Genomic DNA, 20,014 nt, shown 5'->3' on the forward strand with positions numbered 1-20,014 from the left:
AATTCCCTACGCCATTCCTCCACGAACCTAACCCCATTTCAATGTGTGTTAGGTTACCAGCCGGTTCTGGCACCCTGGCAGCAGAGCCAGATCAAGGCTCCTGCGGTGGATGAGTGGGCGCGGCGCTCGGAGGAGACTTGGAACGCTGCACACGTCCACCTGCAGCGGGCCCTCCGACGTCAGAAGGCGAGCGCTGATCTCCACCGCAGTGAGGCACCGGTGTACGCACCTGGTGATCGAGTCTGGCTCTCTACCAGAAACCTGCCCCTCCGCCTGCCCTGTCGGAAACTGGGTCGGCGGTTTGTAGGGCCATTTAAAGTCCTGAGGAGGTTGAACGAGGTTTGTTATAGATTACAGCTACCTGTGGAGTATAAATGTGTTAACCCCTCGTTCCATGTGTCCCTTCTCAGGCCGGTGGTAGCGGGCCCACTCCAAGACGATGAGATCTTGGAGACTCCTCCGCCCCCGTTGGACATCGAGGGGGCACCGGCGTACTCCGTGAGATCCATCTTGGATTCGAGACGTCGGATGGGGGGTCTCCAGTATCTAGTGGAGTGGGAGGGGTACGGTCCGGAGGAGCGGTGCTGGGTGCCGAGGAGAGACGTGTTGGACCCATCGCTTCTGACGGAGTTCCATCGGAGGCATCCGACGCGCCCTGCGCCGCGTCCCCCTGGCCGTCCCCGAGGCCGGAGTCGGCGCGCGTCTGGAGCCGCGCGTCAAGGGGGGGGTACTGTCACGGTTTCGGCCGAGGCTGCCTCTCCTCCTTGTTCGGGCAGGCTTCGGCGCTCGTCGTCTCCGGAATTCTAGCTGCCACCGATAGATGTTTCATGTTCGTTTGCTTTTGTCTGTTTGTGTCACACCTGTTTCTGTTTTACGTGATTAGTGTCCTATAAGTTTCTCGTTGTGTTTGTCATGTGTTGTGTATGATTGTTTTTCGTCAGTGTTGTGTTTGCTCGGTTGAGCATATTCTCTCCACTGCGCTGGAGCTCGATTGCACTTGTTTCGTGCACTACTTCATTTTGTCGCACCTGTTTGTGCGCCTTTTGCCTATACGCCTTGTGCGTAGTTTAGCTGTTGGGCTTAGTTGCCCTGTTGCCTGTGTTTGGGCCGGAATACAGCATTTGGAACCTACCGTCTGCATCCTGCATCTGATTTCCTACACTACACCTACACACGCCCTGACACCGCCACAGGAATGGAAGACCCAGAGTTACCTCTGCTGCAAAGGATAAGTTCATTAGAGTTACCAGCCTCAGAAATTGCAGCCCAAATAAATGCTTCACAGAGTTCAAGTAACAGACACATCTCAACATCAACAGTTCAGAGGAGACTGTGTGAATCAGGCCTTCATGGTCGAATTGCTGCAACGAAACCACTACTAAAGGCCACCAATAATAAGAAGAGACTTGCTTGGGCCAAGAAACACAAGCAATGGGCATTAGACCGGTGGAAATGTGTCCTTTGGTCTGGAGTCCAAATTTGAGATTTTTGGTTCCAACCGCCGTGTCTTTGTGAGACGCGGTGTGGATGAACGGATGATCTCTGCATGTGTATATCCCACTGTAAAGCATGGAGGAGGAAGTGTTATGGTGTGGGGGTGCTTTGCTGGTGACACTGTCTGTGATGTATTTAGAATTCAAGGCACACCTAACCAGCATGGCTACCATTCTGCAGCGATACACCATCCCATCTGGTTTGGGCTTAGTGAGACTCTCATTTGTTTTTCAACAGGACAATGACCCAACACACCTCCAGGTTGTGTAAGGGCTATTTGACCAAGAAGGAGAGTGATGGAGTGCTGCATCAGATGACCTGGCCTCCACAATCCCCCGACCTCAACCAAATTGAGATGGTTTGGGATGAGTCGGACCGCAGAGTGAAGGAAAAGCAGCCAACAAGTGCTCAGCATATGTGGGAACTCATTCAAGACTGTTGGAAAAGCATTCCATGTGAAGCTGGTTGAGAGAATGCCAAAAGCTGTCATCAAGGCAAAGGGTGGCTACTTTGAAGAATCTAAAATCTAAAATATATTTTGATTTGTTTAACACTTTTTTGGTTACTACATGATTCCATATGTATTATTTCATAGTTTTGATGTCTTCACTATTATTCTACAATGTAGAAAATAGTACAAATAAAGAAAAACCCTTGAATGAGTAGGTGTTCTAAAACTTTTGACCGGTAGTGTATATGATTCATTAAACCTATTTTATCCTCCATTTTAATGGTAATCGATTTGTTGACAAGATTACGTGACTTCAGTCTACATTTTTTCTGTTGTATAGCCATAGTGCCAACCCTTTACTTGATTCAATTGAAGTTGAATTCCATTTCAGAGCAAAGAGAGCATACATGTTACAGTAGTGTTCTACCTGAGCTCACAGACACAAGGATCTGTGTCAAACAAATGTAAAATTAAATAAATAAACACAAACAAAACATAGCCAAAAAAACTAAATAAAATCAAACATTACTGTATATCAAAACAATTAATGAACTGTTCTTAATGAATGAACCATCCTTTCTGATGTGTCAAAAAATCTAAACAAAACAAATGATAAAAGAGTTTAAAGTTTCTTTCCGATTAAAAGTCATCTGAATTGTTAACTCTCGCTATCTACGTTGAAATACAGAGGAAAAAGTAACATACAGTGTTCAAAAGTGGCCTTGTGTCCCAGAAGGGACTATGTAAGTACCAGGTTTAATTACATGTGTTAACTGTACTTACTAAATTACATGTGTTAACTGTTCTTAGATTAGCATGGCAAAAATGGAAGGTATAACAGTGTCTCTCTGGTGATGGCACCAGATGAATGGCATAAAGTAACACCCTGACACACCTCAAGTTGTTTGGGTTTCCCAGGGCAAGAGATCATATCTGAGACCTAAAAATACAATTAGCTGAGTTTTAGCCCATTATGATAGAGATTATAAATCTAATAAAATCTAGAGAGCATAGCAGCAAGATGGAGAACAACATCCTCAGCAATATCTATTTGGATACATGTTTAGCTCAGAGGATGCGAGCTCAGAGGATGCGAGATGTACAGAGTGGGTTAAAGACTATATGTGGCGTCCCAAATGCCACCCTCTTCCCTATAGTGCACTACTTTTGACCAAGGCCCATAGGGCTCTGGTCAAAAGTAGTGCACTATATAGGGAAGAGGGTGGCATTTGGGACACTGTTAAAGTCCTAGATCATTTAGATCCGTTCTTTTGTCCTCGTGGGAATCATTCAGTTGGGACATTCAGCCCTCGGTGGTAAATAACGTTAACAGTGTTTGACAAATGACTCTCCCTGTTTGCTTCAACCTGAAGTACTAATAGCCAGCTATTATTTGACTAGCGTTTGCATTATATTGCATGAGCAGACGTGTACTCACTGTACTGGTGTCATGCAAGTTTGTGTAGATCTAAAAGCACAAGTGGGTTTTTACTGTCGTTATGATTCTCTTTTTGCATACATGGTTATGGAGGATGCCTATGGAGGATGTTGAATCAACTATTTCAAGTGGCAAAGGAGGCACACACAATAATAGCATCCTAGCAGCACACAGCAAGAGGTTACAATAAAAAACAAACGTTGACTTATTAGTGACATCACAACAATACACTAGACTGCCATGGAAATGGTGCATTTATAATTTTGTCATATAATTTTTTTATTAGCATAGTTATCTCGTTTCTTGTGCAACTGCTACATAATGACTCACATTCAAGATATTTGTCACTCAGGAACAGCTAAAAGGTATAAAAACAAACAAAAAATGTATACTGTCAGAAATAAATTGTGGTCCATGTTGTGAATTGATAACAGAAACACTGATTCTGAAAACTTCACCATTGTTCAAACTGGTTAATAACATGACAAAATCAGTACTCAAATATAGTTCAAAGAACAAAGTATTTGTTTTACAATGCCATTATTATAATTTAATGTGACAAAGCCATTATTATAATTTAACATGACAAACACCAGCTGGTAAGATTAAGCAAACACTGGTGTGTTTTTCCCCACTTTTTTTTCTTCTATTAAACAAATGATATACACATATTGCATGCCACTATAGCAATGCTCATAGCATGTCCATTTTTTACGATCACCATTTTGGTATAGCAAATAAAAACAAAATAAGAATAAGTTATAAATAAGAAATAAATCAGAAAAAGCCTATGTTTTCTCAATCATATCAATACTTAACACCCACAGTATAAGATAATAAAGCCAAGCTACTGTATGTTTAAATACATCACCAGCATGCACAATACTGAATAATCGATATTATTGTAGTAATCATCTTACACTGAAGAAACAGTATAGTAGGCAAGTGCATTTAATAAAACAAACACAGAAGTAAACCACAAACTCTGAAGCTGCTTTAAGATAATTTCTTTGTTTTAAACAAAGTCTCTGCCTTTAGATAGACTCTATTGGAGGTTAAGCTATGTTTCCATCATATTTAGAGCAGTCAGAGGACAGTCAAATTGGATTTAATGCCGATTATCCCTAAAACTAGAAGTCGTGAAAGAGGAAATTGATAACAGTATTTTATCCTTACCTCATTGCCATGATTAGCATTAACTTTACAATAAACATCCAACATTTTAACAAAACATGTGCATTTTACTTTTTCTAGTTGATTTGGTCAGATTAATAGTATTTGCGTTTTCTTGGCTTTCCTGCACTCCCTTCTAGAGTGAGTGATATTATATCTTAAAGGGCAACTCTGCAACTTTTGAAACCTCATATTCATTATCTCCAGCACCAAACCAATGTCTACATATGTGAAAACAGTGCATTTCTACGTTTAGTAGAAAAAAATATAGCATTAAAATGTTCTACCCGATTACATCATCAAAAGTTAAAACATTTTAAAAACAGTGATTTTCAAACACTATGATATTTGCAGTGACGTGGGGAGCAAGAAAATACCCTCCCTCTGACTAGAAACTCATTGCAGGTTTTGAAAATCACTGTTTTTCTTACTTTTAATCCTACCCTGTGATGTCACAGAGAAGCATTTTTTAGGACCTTTCTTCTTATCTTTTTAACCACAGATCATAGAAACTAGCTGTTTTCACATATGTAGACACTGGTTTGGTGCTGTAGATAATGAATATGAGGTTGAAAAGTGGCTAGTACTGGGACCATTGCAAACTATTTTTGTGAGGCACTCTCACTCAAGTGTTTTTTTCCCCCCCTTCCTCAAGTGTCTGACTTTCTATCATGCATAAACCTAACTAAGCAGCTTCCCTTGGTACGACAATAGTCCCTATGCCAGTGTGAGACTGCCAAACCAATCCAACAACAACCACTTCAGGCTGATTGACTGACATTTCAGTGGTTTTGGCAAATGTCAAAGAGAAAATCAAGAAGACGGAGGCCCTTTCAACCATTTATATATATTTATATATATATTAACCTAAGATGTAACCTCCCCTCTCACCTTTCTTTTGATTATTTTCTTTTAACACATGGAAAAATAAAGAACTGCTGCTGCGGTACGATCATCGGCAAAAGCGGCTGCCAAAGCCCACCGCCCCTTCATAATAATTTTTTTCTAAGTGTGGTTTATTAATCTTTGTTGCCCTCCCCTCCCTCGTCATCCTGCTGGTCACTTGTCCACAGTGTTAAGTTGTCTCGGAGCAGCTGCATGATGAGAGTTGAGTCTTTGTAGGAGTCCTCATTCAGGGTGTCCAGCTCAGCAATAGCGTCATCGAAGGCGGTCTTGGCCAGATGACAGGCCTGCTCAGGGGCATTCTGGATCTCATAGTAAAACACAGAGTAGTTAAGAGCCAAGCCAAGGCGGATGGGGTGGGTGGGCTGCATGTGCTCTTTGCTGATCTCATGGGCCTCGTTGTAAGCCTTCTCTGATGACTCGATGACGGTGGCCCTCTTCTCGCCCGTGGCCACCTCGGCCAGGTAGCGGTAGTAGTCGCCCTTCATCTTCAGGTAAAACACCTTGCTCTCGTGCTGCGTTTCATTGCAGTTCTTGATCAGGTAGTTATCCAGCAGGTTGAGCACGTCCTGACACACAGCCTCCAGCTCCTTCTCAATCTTCTCTCTGTAGGCCCGAACCATTTCAATCTTTTTCTCATTTCCATCTGCAGAGGTCTTCTGCTCGATGCTAGAGATCACCCTCCAAGAGGAACGGCGGGCCCCCACCACATTCTTATAGGCCACAGACAGGAGGTTCCTCTCCTCGTTAGATAGGGCCTCATTGAGCTCTGTTACCTGGGGAGGGGACAGAGCAGTGGTCATAAATGCACTATCCTGTGTAAGACAGCCAAAAAAAACTATGTTATGCATTCATGAACGTAAACAGTTTTTTTTTTTTAAACAATATCACGGACAGAAGGTATGGTTTTACATGAAATCATACCAGAGCATTTATTGTACTCTATGTCACAGCCCTATACAATATCATACCTATCATATCTACTGTACAGTATGTTCTGTTATTATTCTAACTGGATGCACATACGGCACTGCATTGGGAATGAGCAAGATTCAATTAGTTTCCATGGCAATCAGCTCACTTAGTGCACCAGTAGCTCCAGCTGCCATGTGGACAGCTAATGCTAGCAAGTGGAGAACCATATTGAAGATATTGAGAGAGAGTGGGGGTTGGGACTGGAGAGGGGGCAGAGGGTTGGAGGTAGCTATGTTCCCACAAGGAATCCAGAGGCAGCTGCAGTGTAAGTGTAGACGGTCAGTCGATCATCGCACAGGCAGTTCCTGTGTCTCCCTGACCTTCTCCTCTGCTTTAAACTGACCTTTTCACCTGTCTAAAACCCCTTGTAATGCTGTCACCCTGGACATGCTTTTCACCTACTACTTGACTCTATACGTAAAAGGTAGGAGGTAACGTGTTAATCCCGGGAATGTCAAATAGTGTACTGTAAAAAGCACAACAGTAACCTTTGAACTTTTAACGTTGTAAATCCTGACCTCGTTCTACTAACCTACAAGGTATTTAGTGTCTCTGACTGAAAGACATTGGGTAGCAAATTACAATAGGTAAAAATAAATATTCTCAACAGTTTAACCCACACACAAATGTCACATATACAGTATCTTCCCTGGGTCATTCCAACAATTTGGTGCCTTTTGAGATATGTAACTTGGTGAAAAAAAGGTTTGATTTAATAAAAACTTAATAAAAAACATGTTTTCAAATCTCAAGAGGTTAAATATAAAATAACACGGTTGACATCATACATCTACCATAAATTCCCTTGTGACGGGGAATGGAAGTTTGTGTGCAACAGGAAGGGACAATTGAATGCAAGCTTCAAAAAACTAAATGAAATTGTTAAAACATTTCTAGCCTGTCTATCTATGGGTAACAGGGTTGATGTGATATGCTCGACCCACTCAGTTTTCCACCACAAAAAAAACAGAAAATTGCCAAAGAACCAGCTCACCTGCTTTTACACTATGATTTGACTATTAGATGTTCAATGTTTATTTTATTTTGTATCTTCTCTTTAACTCTGCATTGTTGTAAAAGGACCCGTCAGTAAGCATTTCACTGTTAGTCTACATATGTTGTCTACGAAGCATGTGACAAATAACATTTGATTTGTTTCTTTTGAAACTTTTTTTTTAAAAGGAATAGTTTCAACATATTAAAATGAGATTTCAGTTCACGTAACAGGGTAGACCTTAAAATGAGGGACAAGTTTTTTTGTTTGTTTTTTACCTTAAAATGAATCAATAATCACATGAAATAAATAATAGTATTAAGAAATGACTTTTTCAAAACAACTAAATAACTAGGGCTTTAGAATGATGATGAAATTCTGGGGTTAAGTAGGTTAAAGTCTTTTTGGAATTCACAGAGGGTGCACAGAGTGACATGTCAAAATGCTGAATCTTTATTCATATTAGAAATCTGATTTATTGAATTATCCATGTGGTCTATATTAAAGGGTACTTCATTTAAACAGGCTTTTAAAATGCAATATTGGTGCAACATTTCTACTTTAAATACCAAAGGGATGCAAAAGACACGTATTTTGTGGAACGACCCCCCTATCTGTGTTGAATATCACATTAAGAGCAACTGAAAAGACCTGAGACGATCAATATCACTTCCAGTCCACTTCCAGATTACCTTACATCGATAAAACACACGTTTTTATCCCCACCTAAATCAATATCTGCAAAACAATTAGATTATCTAGATTAGAACTATAGAGAGGGAAGATGCAGACAGCAAAATGCTACAGTTTAAATACAGCTACAGAGAAAATACAGCTTAATGAGTGGCCCATTCTAGCAAAGTGCTCTCTCTCATTGAGAAGCTAACGTTGCTCCTTTCTGGTGAGCTGATGTGACATTCCCCTCCCAGCCTGATAGAGGAGCACAAAGGATGCGGCTGAAAGGTGACATCACAGCCATCGTGTGCATGGATGACAGAATATTTCTAAACAGGCCTTTTTCCTTCCCAGCTTGAAATGCAAGAACATACAATTCACAGCTCAAATGCCATGGCATTACTAAGCAAATGTTCAATTACTATCTAATTGTTAGTCCATCTGATTGTGATGGATCCGTAAGAAACATAATGAACAGAGAGTGCAAAAGAACACAAGTGATGTTGGAAAAGCCCATCATATGCAATTCTTGTCAGTGAATCATCATTGTACCAAAATGCTGATGTCAGTAAATATAAATATAGAGAGGCAGCCTACCATACTGATCTGAATACCTAATTGCCAGGCCGAACAATTATTGATGGGCTGGGTAAAAATCTGTCACGACTATCCTGAACACATTATGCTACTGTAAATGCATTACATATTTAAAAAATAAAAATGCCTTCAATGACATTCAATGCATTCACTGACAAAGCAGCACTGCCTATAGTTGCATCTTACTGCATTGATGCATTAAGGAACCAATGCATGCAGGGTAATATTGTACTGTACTGGTCAAGGTGAGATCTCAACATAAAAGTATACTTCTCATTGCTTTTTCCTGCCATCAAGTGAACCCTGGCTGCAGTGGCAAGGAATTTCCCATAGGAGAGGGGAATGAGTACACACCCCTACACTGCAAAAGGCCCAGTTCTGACTGCATGCACTGACACAGCAGATTGCTTAAAGGGAAAGGAATCCCACATGCACATATCACTACAATTATGTTGCTTGCAACCAGAAATCTGAGACAGAAAGTATTATTAGGTAGTAATAATAATGCTTAAGATTTTCTTTCATTACAGGGTGAAAAAACAGTTGTTGAGTATAGTTTTAATTCTAAAGCACTAGGCTAGGCTACATAATGATTGGAGGAGACTGGGCATATAGGTTTAGGGCCTAATGACAACGCATTTTTCACACAGTGTGAGACCTGTATCAATAAACCAAACAATAATCTAAATGTCATTCAATTACTTTAAAGAACACACAGCTCATCCATATCCAAACATATAGTATGTCTAGAGGCTACTGCACACGTTGACAGTGACACACAATGCGACATACAGGTGCAATGCAGAATGATAATGTGATCAAGTAACTTAATGTAGCTCAACGACTGAACACTAAAGGATCAATATCCAATCTGATCATTGACTCACTGCAATACGACAAAATTATGCTGTCTCCTACATTTGTTTTATGTAAAGAACTGGAAACTGAACAACCATTTATGCAGGAATAGATCCTTATCCAGAGAACATCTGTAGCCTATATGAACACATACACACACACACTATATATATATATATATATATATATATATATATATATATATATATATATATATATATATATACACATACATATATATATATATATATTATCAAGAGGACACATTTAACTCACAAATATAATTTAACAAATATTACTATTATTACTAGGCTATTATTTAATTCAATCTAGATATTACAGGAAAAATCTATCAATATTCGAGCAACCTCACATGGCACAATCCTAAAGACCAAATTCTAAATGATCTGAATTTAATAGATCACATGGGGAATTAAGTCCCACTGGGCATACACTGGTTGAATCAAAGTTGTGTCTACGTCATTTCAATGAAATTACGTTAAAACCAACGTGGAATAGACGTTGAATCGACGTCTGTGCCCAGTGGCATAAAACATTTTTCAAATGTTGTAATGTGAGGGACACGTTTGACAGAGAAATCAATGTTCTTTGGTGCCTCTGAATACATTTCGTGGTAATATTACTCCACTACATTTATTTTAAAGGCACGAGAAAGGCACCGCCCAAGGAGCATTCGATAGCATACATTGATTGCCTTTCTTGAATGTTTGAGCTCCACATGCAGGCTATTCTATTCGTTATAATTAAACAGTGATTGAGCCCTATGAAACAGACTTGATATTCTGAATGGTGTAGGCTAGTTTTGGTGTAGGCTATTGCAATGCAGTGTAGTGATGTCTAGGATTGCTGGCAAAACCTTTACTGAATCTAATATCAAATTGTTTAAGTTCTATACACATCACATCCATGAAAAATCTCTAGGAATGCAATCCAATATCTAAATAGAGATCATTCATATTTATTAGAATTACATTGTAGATAAATCAATGTTTCATTGAACACCATATCATAGACCTTATTCATAGCCAATTCACATGCAATGGTTTTGGAGGAGAGACTTACCGATTTCATGGCAGCTGCCATATCATCATATCTTTCAGCCTGTTCAGCCAGCCTGGCTTTCTGCACCAGCTGCTCGCGATCAACCATTTTAATATTTGGTAAGTGTGAACGTTATTCTATAGGTTTTGGGATAAAATGATATGTGTACTACTCGCAATGCTGTGAAATTCTATGCGAACCTAGGCTACAGCTGTTCCGTATAGTCTGTGCTCGTGCCGACGGGACACCCTTTCTCGTTCCTCACAGTTTCCCCTGGCTGCGTCATCACTCAGAAAGGTGGGTGTCTAGCTACTGATGTAACAGTCCTTACATGGGAATCCAGAGGTCCTGCATATGTGGGATGAGAGCGAATCAGATTTCCTGTTTCATTCCCACTAGGCAATCAATGGCTATGTGGGAAATTGAGTCCAATAGGTCTCCTTAGTGATTCTAAACCTAACCCTTACCCTAACCCATAACGCTAAACCTAACCTTAACTTCATGTCCACACCCCAGCTCAACCCTAAACCTACCTCTACCTAACACCTGACACCTGACACCTGTCACTGAACTAACCAATCACTGTTACCAATGCAAAGAGTGACCTCTCCTGGCAAGATAAGCTTAATACAACTATTTGTCATATACTAGTGTCACAACTTGATTGGGCTGCCTGTTTCCTCTGAGAAAATCAGATGCTATCCTTGCAACACAACTGGAAGTCTTGCCAAACATTTTTCAAAGGTCAGATATCCTTATTCATATTCAATGGGTCTGGGAAGTCCCAAATGGAACCCTATTCCCTATATAGTGCACCACTGTTGACCAAGTAGTGCACTATATCACACACAATGTCAGTGCATTAAAATCAAGTTACTGCAGGGAGATGGAGTGATGGAGAAGGGACCGCCTGCTTTCTGTACATTTAGTCCAGCGGCACCAATCCAATGAGTCATTCAGAACCCCCTCTGCTGGTACAGCATGGTATAACGTCATGACTCAGTGCAAAGGATGGATGAATCATCACCGCCTGTGCTAACTCCTTGCATTTGCGAATCACTAAGGGGTGAATCCTAACTTCCCATTGACATTAATGCATTACTAAGTGAAAATTCGACCTAAGTGGAAGTTTAGGATTCACCCCTAAACGTAATTTATTTGGGCTTTTTTGACATAGTTTCAGAGGACTGTAGGTCCAGGTAGAATGTGTTTGTCAGTCACACAAGTCTGAATATTAGCTGGAAAGGAGTCCTACATGTATTGTTGTAGTGGGGACAATGGCGAACATGCATTCTGAAGAATCAGGACATTGTTGGTTCACACCTGGCTCCAGTTGGAGGGACAGATCAGCTAATTAGTAAAGATGTTCCAACCAGATTAAGGTATCACAAACGTCAGATGATTATTTTCTGTCTCTCAGACCTTCAATGTAGGATGGCTGCATATTAGGCACCAACGCTTACCGTCTTTCTTCTCTCTGCCTGCCTTTCTCTCACTCTTTCTTTCTTTCTTTCTTTCTTTCTTTCTTTCTTTCTTTCTTTCTTTCTTTCTTTCTTTCTTTCTTTCTTTCTTTCTTTCTTTCTTTCTTTCTTTCTTTCTTTCTTTCTTTCTTTCTTTCTTTCTTTCTTTCTTTCTCTCTTATGGAGATAGAGTACTGCCATCTCTCCTTCTCTCTCTCTCCCTCTCACACGCTCACTCCCCTGTCTCACGCCCCTCTCTCCCATCTTTCTCTCTTTCTCTCTCCTCTCACTCACTCACTGTCTCCACACTCTTCACCTTAGTTTCAACCCCTTCCATTTTTCAAGGCAGTGGTGAGAGAGATAATCTGCTGCTAACCTAAATTCATAGAAAGAAGTTGAGTTGAGTCTCAATATAACCTGAAAACCCTCTTGAGTCAATTTCAGAAATCTAATTAGCATAATAAAATAATCCCCATAAAAATATGTCTGTTTAAACTAGACATATCAGTTTTTTTGCATGGGCTGTGTCTATGACCACTCTATGGAAAGGTGAGTCTTTCATGAACACATACATGTTGGTTGTTTTGCTCTAGGATGCCCACAAGACTCACCAGAAGATAGCCCAGCACCAGTTTAAAAATGAATGGAAGTATATATGGAAGTAGTTTAGTGCCTATAAAAGTGTTATAAAAAAAAGAAATACTTTCCTGATTTTTCTTATATCTCTCAGATATAGGACAGACACTTCAAAACAAACTTCCTTTATATTTTTTGGGGGGGGAGTGGGGACTATCTGTTTTTCCTTGTATGAATGTGTTATGCGGTTGGGTTAAAGGCAGAAGACACATTTCAGTTGAATGCATTCAGTTGTACAACTGACTAGGTATCCCCTTTCACTTCCCTTTCCCTTCTATTGGCTAATAGCAGTAAAGCCAAATTCAATGTTTCAGCAAATAATTTTTGTACAGTGCCTTCGGAAAGTATTCAGATCCCTTGACTTTTTCCACATTTTGTTAGGTTACAGCCTTATTCTAAAATTGATTAAATTGTTTTTTCCCCTCATCAATCTACACACAAGACCCCATAATGACAAAACAAAAACACGTTTTTAGAAATGTTTGCTAATTGATTAAAAATAAAACACTGAAATATCACATTTACATAAGTGTTCAGACCCTATACTCAGTACTTTGTTGAAGCACCTTTGGCAGCGATCTTTTGGCTGTAGGCTCCACATACTCTCTGCATGATCAGATGACTTGTGTGACCATTTGTCCGCCCAGACTGTACATACATGAACATGAGCTGACCTGGCTGGGAGTCACATTACGTTTTTCTAACATAGGATGCTGTATGTGCACATACTGTATACTGTAGGAAAATTATCACTATAGATGACAGTGGATTGTTTTGTGATGGAGACTAAATATCACTCAACATGTACTGTACATTCATAAATATGGGAACATGGGAACATGATCTTGAAAACGTAAAAACAAATTTGTCATCAATCAATCAGGCATATCATGTCACTACAATGCTTACAGATACATTCAATCTTGTGATCTTCTAATGTTTGATAAATGCAGATACCTGGATGCCAGTTTTATGGGCTTTCAGAAATCATATAGTGCAACTCCATCTCATTGGGCTACTTATTGCAGTCCCTAAAATACAGTGCCTTGTGGTTAAAATATCAAATAGAAAGAGGAATGTATTTCAAAGGTCCAGTTGCTCCAAACAGCTAAGCTGTTGGCAAGCCATGAGCGATTTTCTAGAAACATGCATGTGAAGTGGAGCAACCAGTTGCTATATGTGCCACTGACTGTAGTAAATACATAAATAAAAAGGAGGGACGCATGTCTGGTCCGACATACAGGCCCGGCCATGAGCACTATTGTTGTCTATTTCCATACACCTTGACAACTGTCCACACTCAGAGAACATGAACAAGATTGTACAGATTTAAGCGCTTAATACACCACCATCCATCCAACCATCCATCCACAACACGGAGCAAAGTACAGAGAGATCCTTGATGAAAACCTGCTCCAGAACGTTCAGGACCTCAGACTGAGCAGGACAACAACCCTAAGCACACAGCCAAGACAACGCAGGAGTGGCTTCGGGACAAGTCTCTGAATGTCCTTGAGTGGCCCAGCCAACTTGAAACCCATTGAACATCTCTGGAGAGACCTGAAAATAGCTGTGCAGCAATGCTCCCCATCCAACCTGACAGTGCTTGAGAGGATCTGCAGAGAATAATGGGAGAAACTCCCCAAATACAGGTGTGCCAAGCTTGTAGCGTCATACCCAGGTGGAAACAGGATGTACCTGAGCTCAATTTAGAGTCTCATAGCAAAGGGTCTGAATAAGATATTTCTGTTTTTTTATTTTTAATAAATGTGCAAACATTTCTAAAGACCTGTTTTCACTTTGTCATTATGGGGTATTGTGTGTAGATTGCAGATGTTTTTTAAATATTTTTTATCCATTTTAGAATAAGGCTGTAACGTAACAAAATGTGGAAAAGTCAAGGGGTCTGAATACTTTCCGAAGGCACTGTATATATATTTGTTTTATACTTAAAGGGGTCCTAACTACTTACAGTTACAGTTCATGTAAGGAAATTAGTCAATCAAAATGAATTCATTAGGCCCTAATCTATGGATTTCATATGACTCGGAATACAGATATGAATCTGTTGGTCATAGATACCTTAAAAAATGGTAGACACGTGGATCAGAAAACCAGTCAGTATCTGGTGTGACCACCATTTGCCTCATGCCTCATGCCTCTCCTTCGCATAGAGTTGATCAGGCAGTTGATTGTGGCTTGTGGAATGTTGTCCCACTCCTATTCAATGGCTGTGAAAAGTTGCTGGATTTTGCAGGAACTAGAACACGCTGTCGTACACGTCGAACCAGAGCATCCCAAACATGCTCAATGGGTGACATGTCTGGTGAGTATGCAGGCCATGAAAGAACTGGGACATTTTCAGCTTCCAGGAATTATGTAAAAAAAAAATTTTTGGTAATGAATATAAGCTACAAGATAGAGAGGGTAATTCACCTATTACAAACAGCCTATGTGAATGCACCCGTACACGCAGCTGTTTTACCAAAATAATGCAAATGCTGAAAGTAGTAGCCTAGTTATTATTATTCATGCATGCAAACAAAAAATTATACTGAATAGCAGTTTGGCTTAGAATACCAACACTACTGTGAATGTGAACGAATTAATGCGAATGGAACAAAACAGCGGTACAAAGTAGGCCTAGTAAACAAAATGTCAGATCAATATGAAACAATCTATATTTAGGCTAGTTACATTAACAGTAAATAAACGCACTAAACAAAAAGCAAATGGAGATCCAAATAACCAAAACATAGCCTACAGCCTATTGCAGTGAGATGTAGCCATGCACAGCTGTCTTGCCAAACAAATAGGCCTATAGGCCCACTTCAAACATGGAAAACCATGCTGCTCATGAGTACAGCAACACGTGATATGACACAATACACTTCTGTGGATTAAATTCCACCCACTTAATCAGTTAAGCAATGCCAGCCTACCATAAACACGTTTCCAATACGTACAGTTCCATTTACAACCACAAAAACCAATAGGCTTCCAAGAAAATCATAATAGAATGTATTTATTTCTATGATGAAACATACCGATATGTAGCTACACCCAGGGGTGTCATTTGGGTTCTTGCATTGGAATTAAATTGAATTCTGCAGCCACTCTCTTCCAATGAACCAGTTGCTATTACATGAACATCTTTTAACAAAAACCCGCGGCTAGGGTAGGATTCTAGGCTAACCTGGGCTGGCTCCTCTGTTCCAAGATCATCAGGAACAGTAGGAGGTGGAGGGGCCTGTGGAGACATTATCCTGGCGGCACTTGTGGAAGGGTGGGTAGGCTCTGTATGCGGAGCTATCTGGAGCTCGGCAGCATCATCGCTGCTGGGCTTGGCGGTGGGCTCGGTGGTTTGATGCTGCTGTTGCTCATTACTCTCCTTCTCCTTTTGGCTTTGTTTGGGTACTTTGGCAAAGCCAATTTCTGATATCCATCGTGGCAGTAGCATATTAGCTGGTTCGAGCTAGCTAAATAGGCTAATGCTTATAACACTAACACTTTTTACAGCTAGCTAAGACGCTAACTAAACTCTGTAGTGGTGGGGCGTGAGGCAGAGTTGTGTGCTTCAATGGTAAACTTTTTATAAATCAAAATCAAATATTACAGGCAGAGGCATATCACAATATTCACTTAGCCTACCACAGATGAGAAGCATTTTGCCCACTTTTTATGGAAACCCATAGGAGTCTGTAGCACCCCAGTGGCTTTCCATAGCCCTCCTACACACACTGCGACACACTCTGTCCATTGTGCCGACACAGCACAGCAGAGATGCAGATTTTGCACCAACCTGGCACTCATCATTTGAACTTTCTTGCTATTTTTATATAGGTACATAAAACTAAAACTGAGGGTGCACAAGTTTCAACTGAGGGGGCCCCCTTGTGGATCCGGGCCCGCATACATTCACTTTATAGTATCTCATTGACCACCCATATGTAGTTGGCTGAAAAAATGACATCTGCATGTTCTGTAGTGCCATACACTATCATCTTTTCATTTCAACTTCCCACAACAATGCACATCTTTAGCGCATGCAAAGTTGAGCATTCTTCTCTTGTTGCTACACTTCTACAGGCAGACTGTGTCCCGCAGGTATAGAGGGTTGGGACGAGAATGTTATCCACTTTCCTCAAAGAGGATTACAGCCTCAGGCAGCTTATCTTCATAAAGGGTGAGGGTAAGGAGAGCCCTGTTGTCTCCAGCAGCCATCTGTCTGCCCAGTGTAGAGCTGAGAGGGGTTGCTCTCACTGAAGTTAAGCGGGAATTCAGCAACTCTTGGAGGACAGTGGAAGTTGATTAAAATGCTTCTTTATTGTTAAAACCAAAACATTCTGGTCCTTAACCTTCATCAGGGTTGCTCTCACTCACATAAGGGCTAATGGAGGGGATGCTAGGAGTGGATGTGTTTCTGTACCCTGATGGACTGAGAATTGCTACACCAGAGGATATTAGGCAATGGGAGCTGGACACCGCCAGCCAGGTGTCAAGTCAGGTGTCTCAGGAACCCCCCGTCCGGCTCTTTGTGGCTCTTTTCCCATACAACCCTGCTGCGATGTCCCCAAACCCTGAGACCGCCGCCGAGGAGCTCCCTTTTGTGCCAGGACAGATCATCAAGGTAATGTACTGAGTAGTTTATCTCTACTATAGCATATCAACCGTTGTGCTCAGTTGGTAGAGCATGGTGCTTGCAACGCCAAGGTTGTGGGTTCGTTTCCCACGGGGGGCCAGGGGGGCCAGTATGAAAATATATGCACTCACTAACTGTAAGTCGCTCTGGATAAGAGCGTCTGCTAAATGACTAAAATGTAAATGTTGTGTTATAACTGTTTATACCAGGTGTTTAAACTGTCTATAAACTAATGATTGACAGTTTGTAAACAACGTATAAACTCCTTTTTAAATACTACTTTTTTGTATACCTTATGTAAAGAGTTACCTCCCATTTTAAAGGGGGTATATATGATCAAACCAAGTTAATATGAGGTAGGCAGATTATAATCAGTTATACAGTATATTGGATTTTATTTTTTATCAGTCCTAGATGCTGGTGTTTCCTGTTTGTTCTCTGTTAATGCGTAGGCCTACTTGATGTGCAAAAGCTGTGGTTTCCTCATTTCCTGTCATCATTTGCAACTGGTTGATGTTGACCTGATAACTTTCCACTCATGTTCCTTTCTTTTACACATGCACAGTAGAGCTGTATCATTACCAAACAAATCTCATGATAGCAAAATGGCTGACTCCTGTCTCTGTCTCTGCCAGGTGTTTGGAGATAAAGACGATGATGGTTTCTACCATGGGGAGTCTGGTGGTCTGTCTGGTGTCGTGCCTAGTAACATGGTATCTGAGATCCCAGTGGATGATGACTACCTCAAGCATCAGCTAATGCAGCAGGGTTTCCTGCCTGTCGACCACACCTGTACAGGTATCTCTTTCTCTCACTCTCTCTCACACTCTCTTTTGCTCTCTCTGAAATAATGTATATTAAAAAGAATCAGAGATTTCTTAATGATGACAAATGAGATCTGGTGTGCCTCCCAAACGCACCCTATTCCCTATATACACTAGGGCCCTGGGGATAAGTAGCACATTATATAGGGAATAGGGTGCCATTTGGGATGCAGTCCTAGACTATGATCTAATCCTTCAACTCTTGAACTCTGTGTTTCCCATCAGATCCCAGTGAGGAGTCTAGCGTGCTAGATGACTTGGTCGTCCGCAGGATGGTGGCCATCTTTGAGTATGACCCTTGGGAAAGTTCCCCCAACATGGACAGCAACGTGAGTGTGGAAACTCCACATGGATGTCCAAATCCACTTTAACTTTCTTATTTTGGTCTTTTGAATTTAGTGAACTCCATTTCTGAGGTAATCACAGTTATAGGGCCTCACTGTGCATATTACAGCTACACCAAATGAACAGTAACTTTTCCCCCAAAACATTTTCTTGTAGGCTGAGCTCGCCTTCCGTGCAGGGGACATAATATATGTGTTTGGTGATATGGATGAAGATGGATTCTATTATGTGAGTGCTGGTTAAGTAGTCTTTGGAGAAATGTTACCTTGTTTTCCATTGGTTGTATATCTAAATGACGACTGCTTTGCCAATGTCTAATCTCCATCCAGGGGGACCTTCATGGGCTGAGAGGCCTGGTGCCATCCAACTACCTGGAACCACTACCATGGGAATAGGATTAACAAGGAGCATCGGATACTGTGTCAAATATCAAGATTTTGTCATATTCTTTCTTCTGCATAAATACTTATGACCACAGAAATGTCCTCCATAATTTGTAATGATCATGGGATAGGTTTTTTTTTGAGCCGTGTAACGCAGTAGAGTAACGCAGTAGACAGATTTCGCTCTGTCCAAAGAAATCCTATGAACTACAAACCTTTTGTTGGATATTTTAAGGTGCAGTAAGATTGGCCAAAATAATGAAATCATGGTTATCGTATTACATAATGATTTCCAGGAGTACCTTTGTCAGCAGCTAGGGTATTGCGGCCTTAAAAATATTATTTTTATTCTCACTTTGCTGACCGGGATGTATGTTGTAGTTATGCCTATATTTGCCTTACCAGATCTTTCGGTTTAGAAAGGCTGTGAGCAATCTTTCCTGTCAGAGAAATCATTTTCTTCCTTAGTACTATTTGCATGTTTATATACAATTGGCTTTTGTACATTTTTGGTAATGACCAACTGAGATTATGATGGAACATTGATCACATTGAATTAAGATATCTACAGTATGCAGAATTTAGCAGTACTATTAAACTGTTCATTTTCTGAAATCTGTTTCATTCCCTTGTTCCTCTGTACCTCGTTAGCGGGTTTAGAATTATACAGGGCAGGATCTTCATCAAAACCAGATGCTGATCACTGAAACAACTGTAACTGTACAACTTATTTTACTATAAACTGCACTGAGATTGTTATACAAATATCTACAATTTTAGAATGACCATAAACCATGGAAAGCAAACCATGAAGAAACACTATTTATTTATTTTCATTAGTACAATATTGCAATCACATCCACTTTTATTTGAGAAACATGATCAAATACTTAACGGGAAAATATATTCAGAGGACTGCATTTCTAGTACAAAATTAAATACAACTTAAAAATAGACTTTGGTCTCCAAGCTTTTCAGAATCTATCATTGATGTCAATGGAGTCCCTGTAGTGTTTTCCTCCGTAGCCAACAGTACACTCATCCATAAAGTAGGAAACACTACACTGTGCAGAGGAGTTTAGTAGTACTCTCTACTTTATGGAT

The 20,014-nt window shown here is 40.5% G+C and overlaps 2 protein-coding genes across 3 annotated transcripts; one reads left to right on the forward strand and one right to left on the reverse strand.

The window, feature by feature from the left end:
• Positions 1 to 5,497: 5,497 nt before the first annotated feature.
• On the reverse strand, positions 5,498 to 18,899 carry ywhag2 (3-monooxygenase/tryptophan 5-monooxygenase activation protein, gamma polypeptide 2; the record flags this gene model as incomplete). Of its 2 annotated transcripts, none has more annotated exons than XM_084147769.1 (2): positions 5,498 to 6,235; positions 18,793 to 18,899. In XM_084147769.1, the coding sequence occupies 2 exons, from the start codon at positions 18,850 to 18,852 to the stop codon at positions 5,576 to 5,578; spliced, it is 720 nt and encodes a 239-aa protein (XP_084003895.1). In that variant the 3' UTR covers positions 5,498 to 5,575. The 2 variants fall into 2 exon arrangements, with proteins under 2 accessions (XP_084003895.1, XP_084003894.1); XM_084147768.1 differs by lacking the exon at positions 18,793 to 18,899 and adding an exon at positions 10,642 to 10,728.
• LOC311105582 (RIMS-binding protein 2-like) lies at positions 17,119 to 19,231 on the forward strand (the record flags this gene model as incomplete). Its single annotated transcript, XM_084147770.1, has 5 exons — positions 17,119 to 17,346; positions 17,994 to 18,156; positions 18,408 to 18,511; positions 18,684 to 18,755; positions 18,857 to 19,231. 5 exons carry the CDS (start codon positions 17,119 to 17,121, stop codon positions 18,920 to 18,922), a joined length of 633 nt encoding a protein of 210 aa, XP_084003896.1. The 3' UTR covers positions 18,923 to 19,231.
• Positions 19,232 to 20,014: the final 783 nt, after the last annotated feature.

The sequence above is a fragment of the Coregonus lavaretus genome, assembly GCF_964263955.1.
Source record: "Coregonus lavaretus genome assembly, chromosome: 30".
NCBI classification, from domain to species: Eukaryota; Metazoa; Chordata; class Actinopteri; order Salmoniformes; family Salmonidae; genus Coregonus; species Coregonus lavaretus.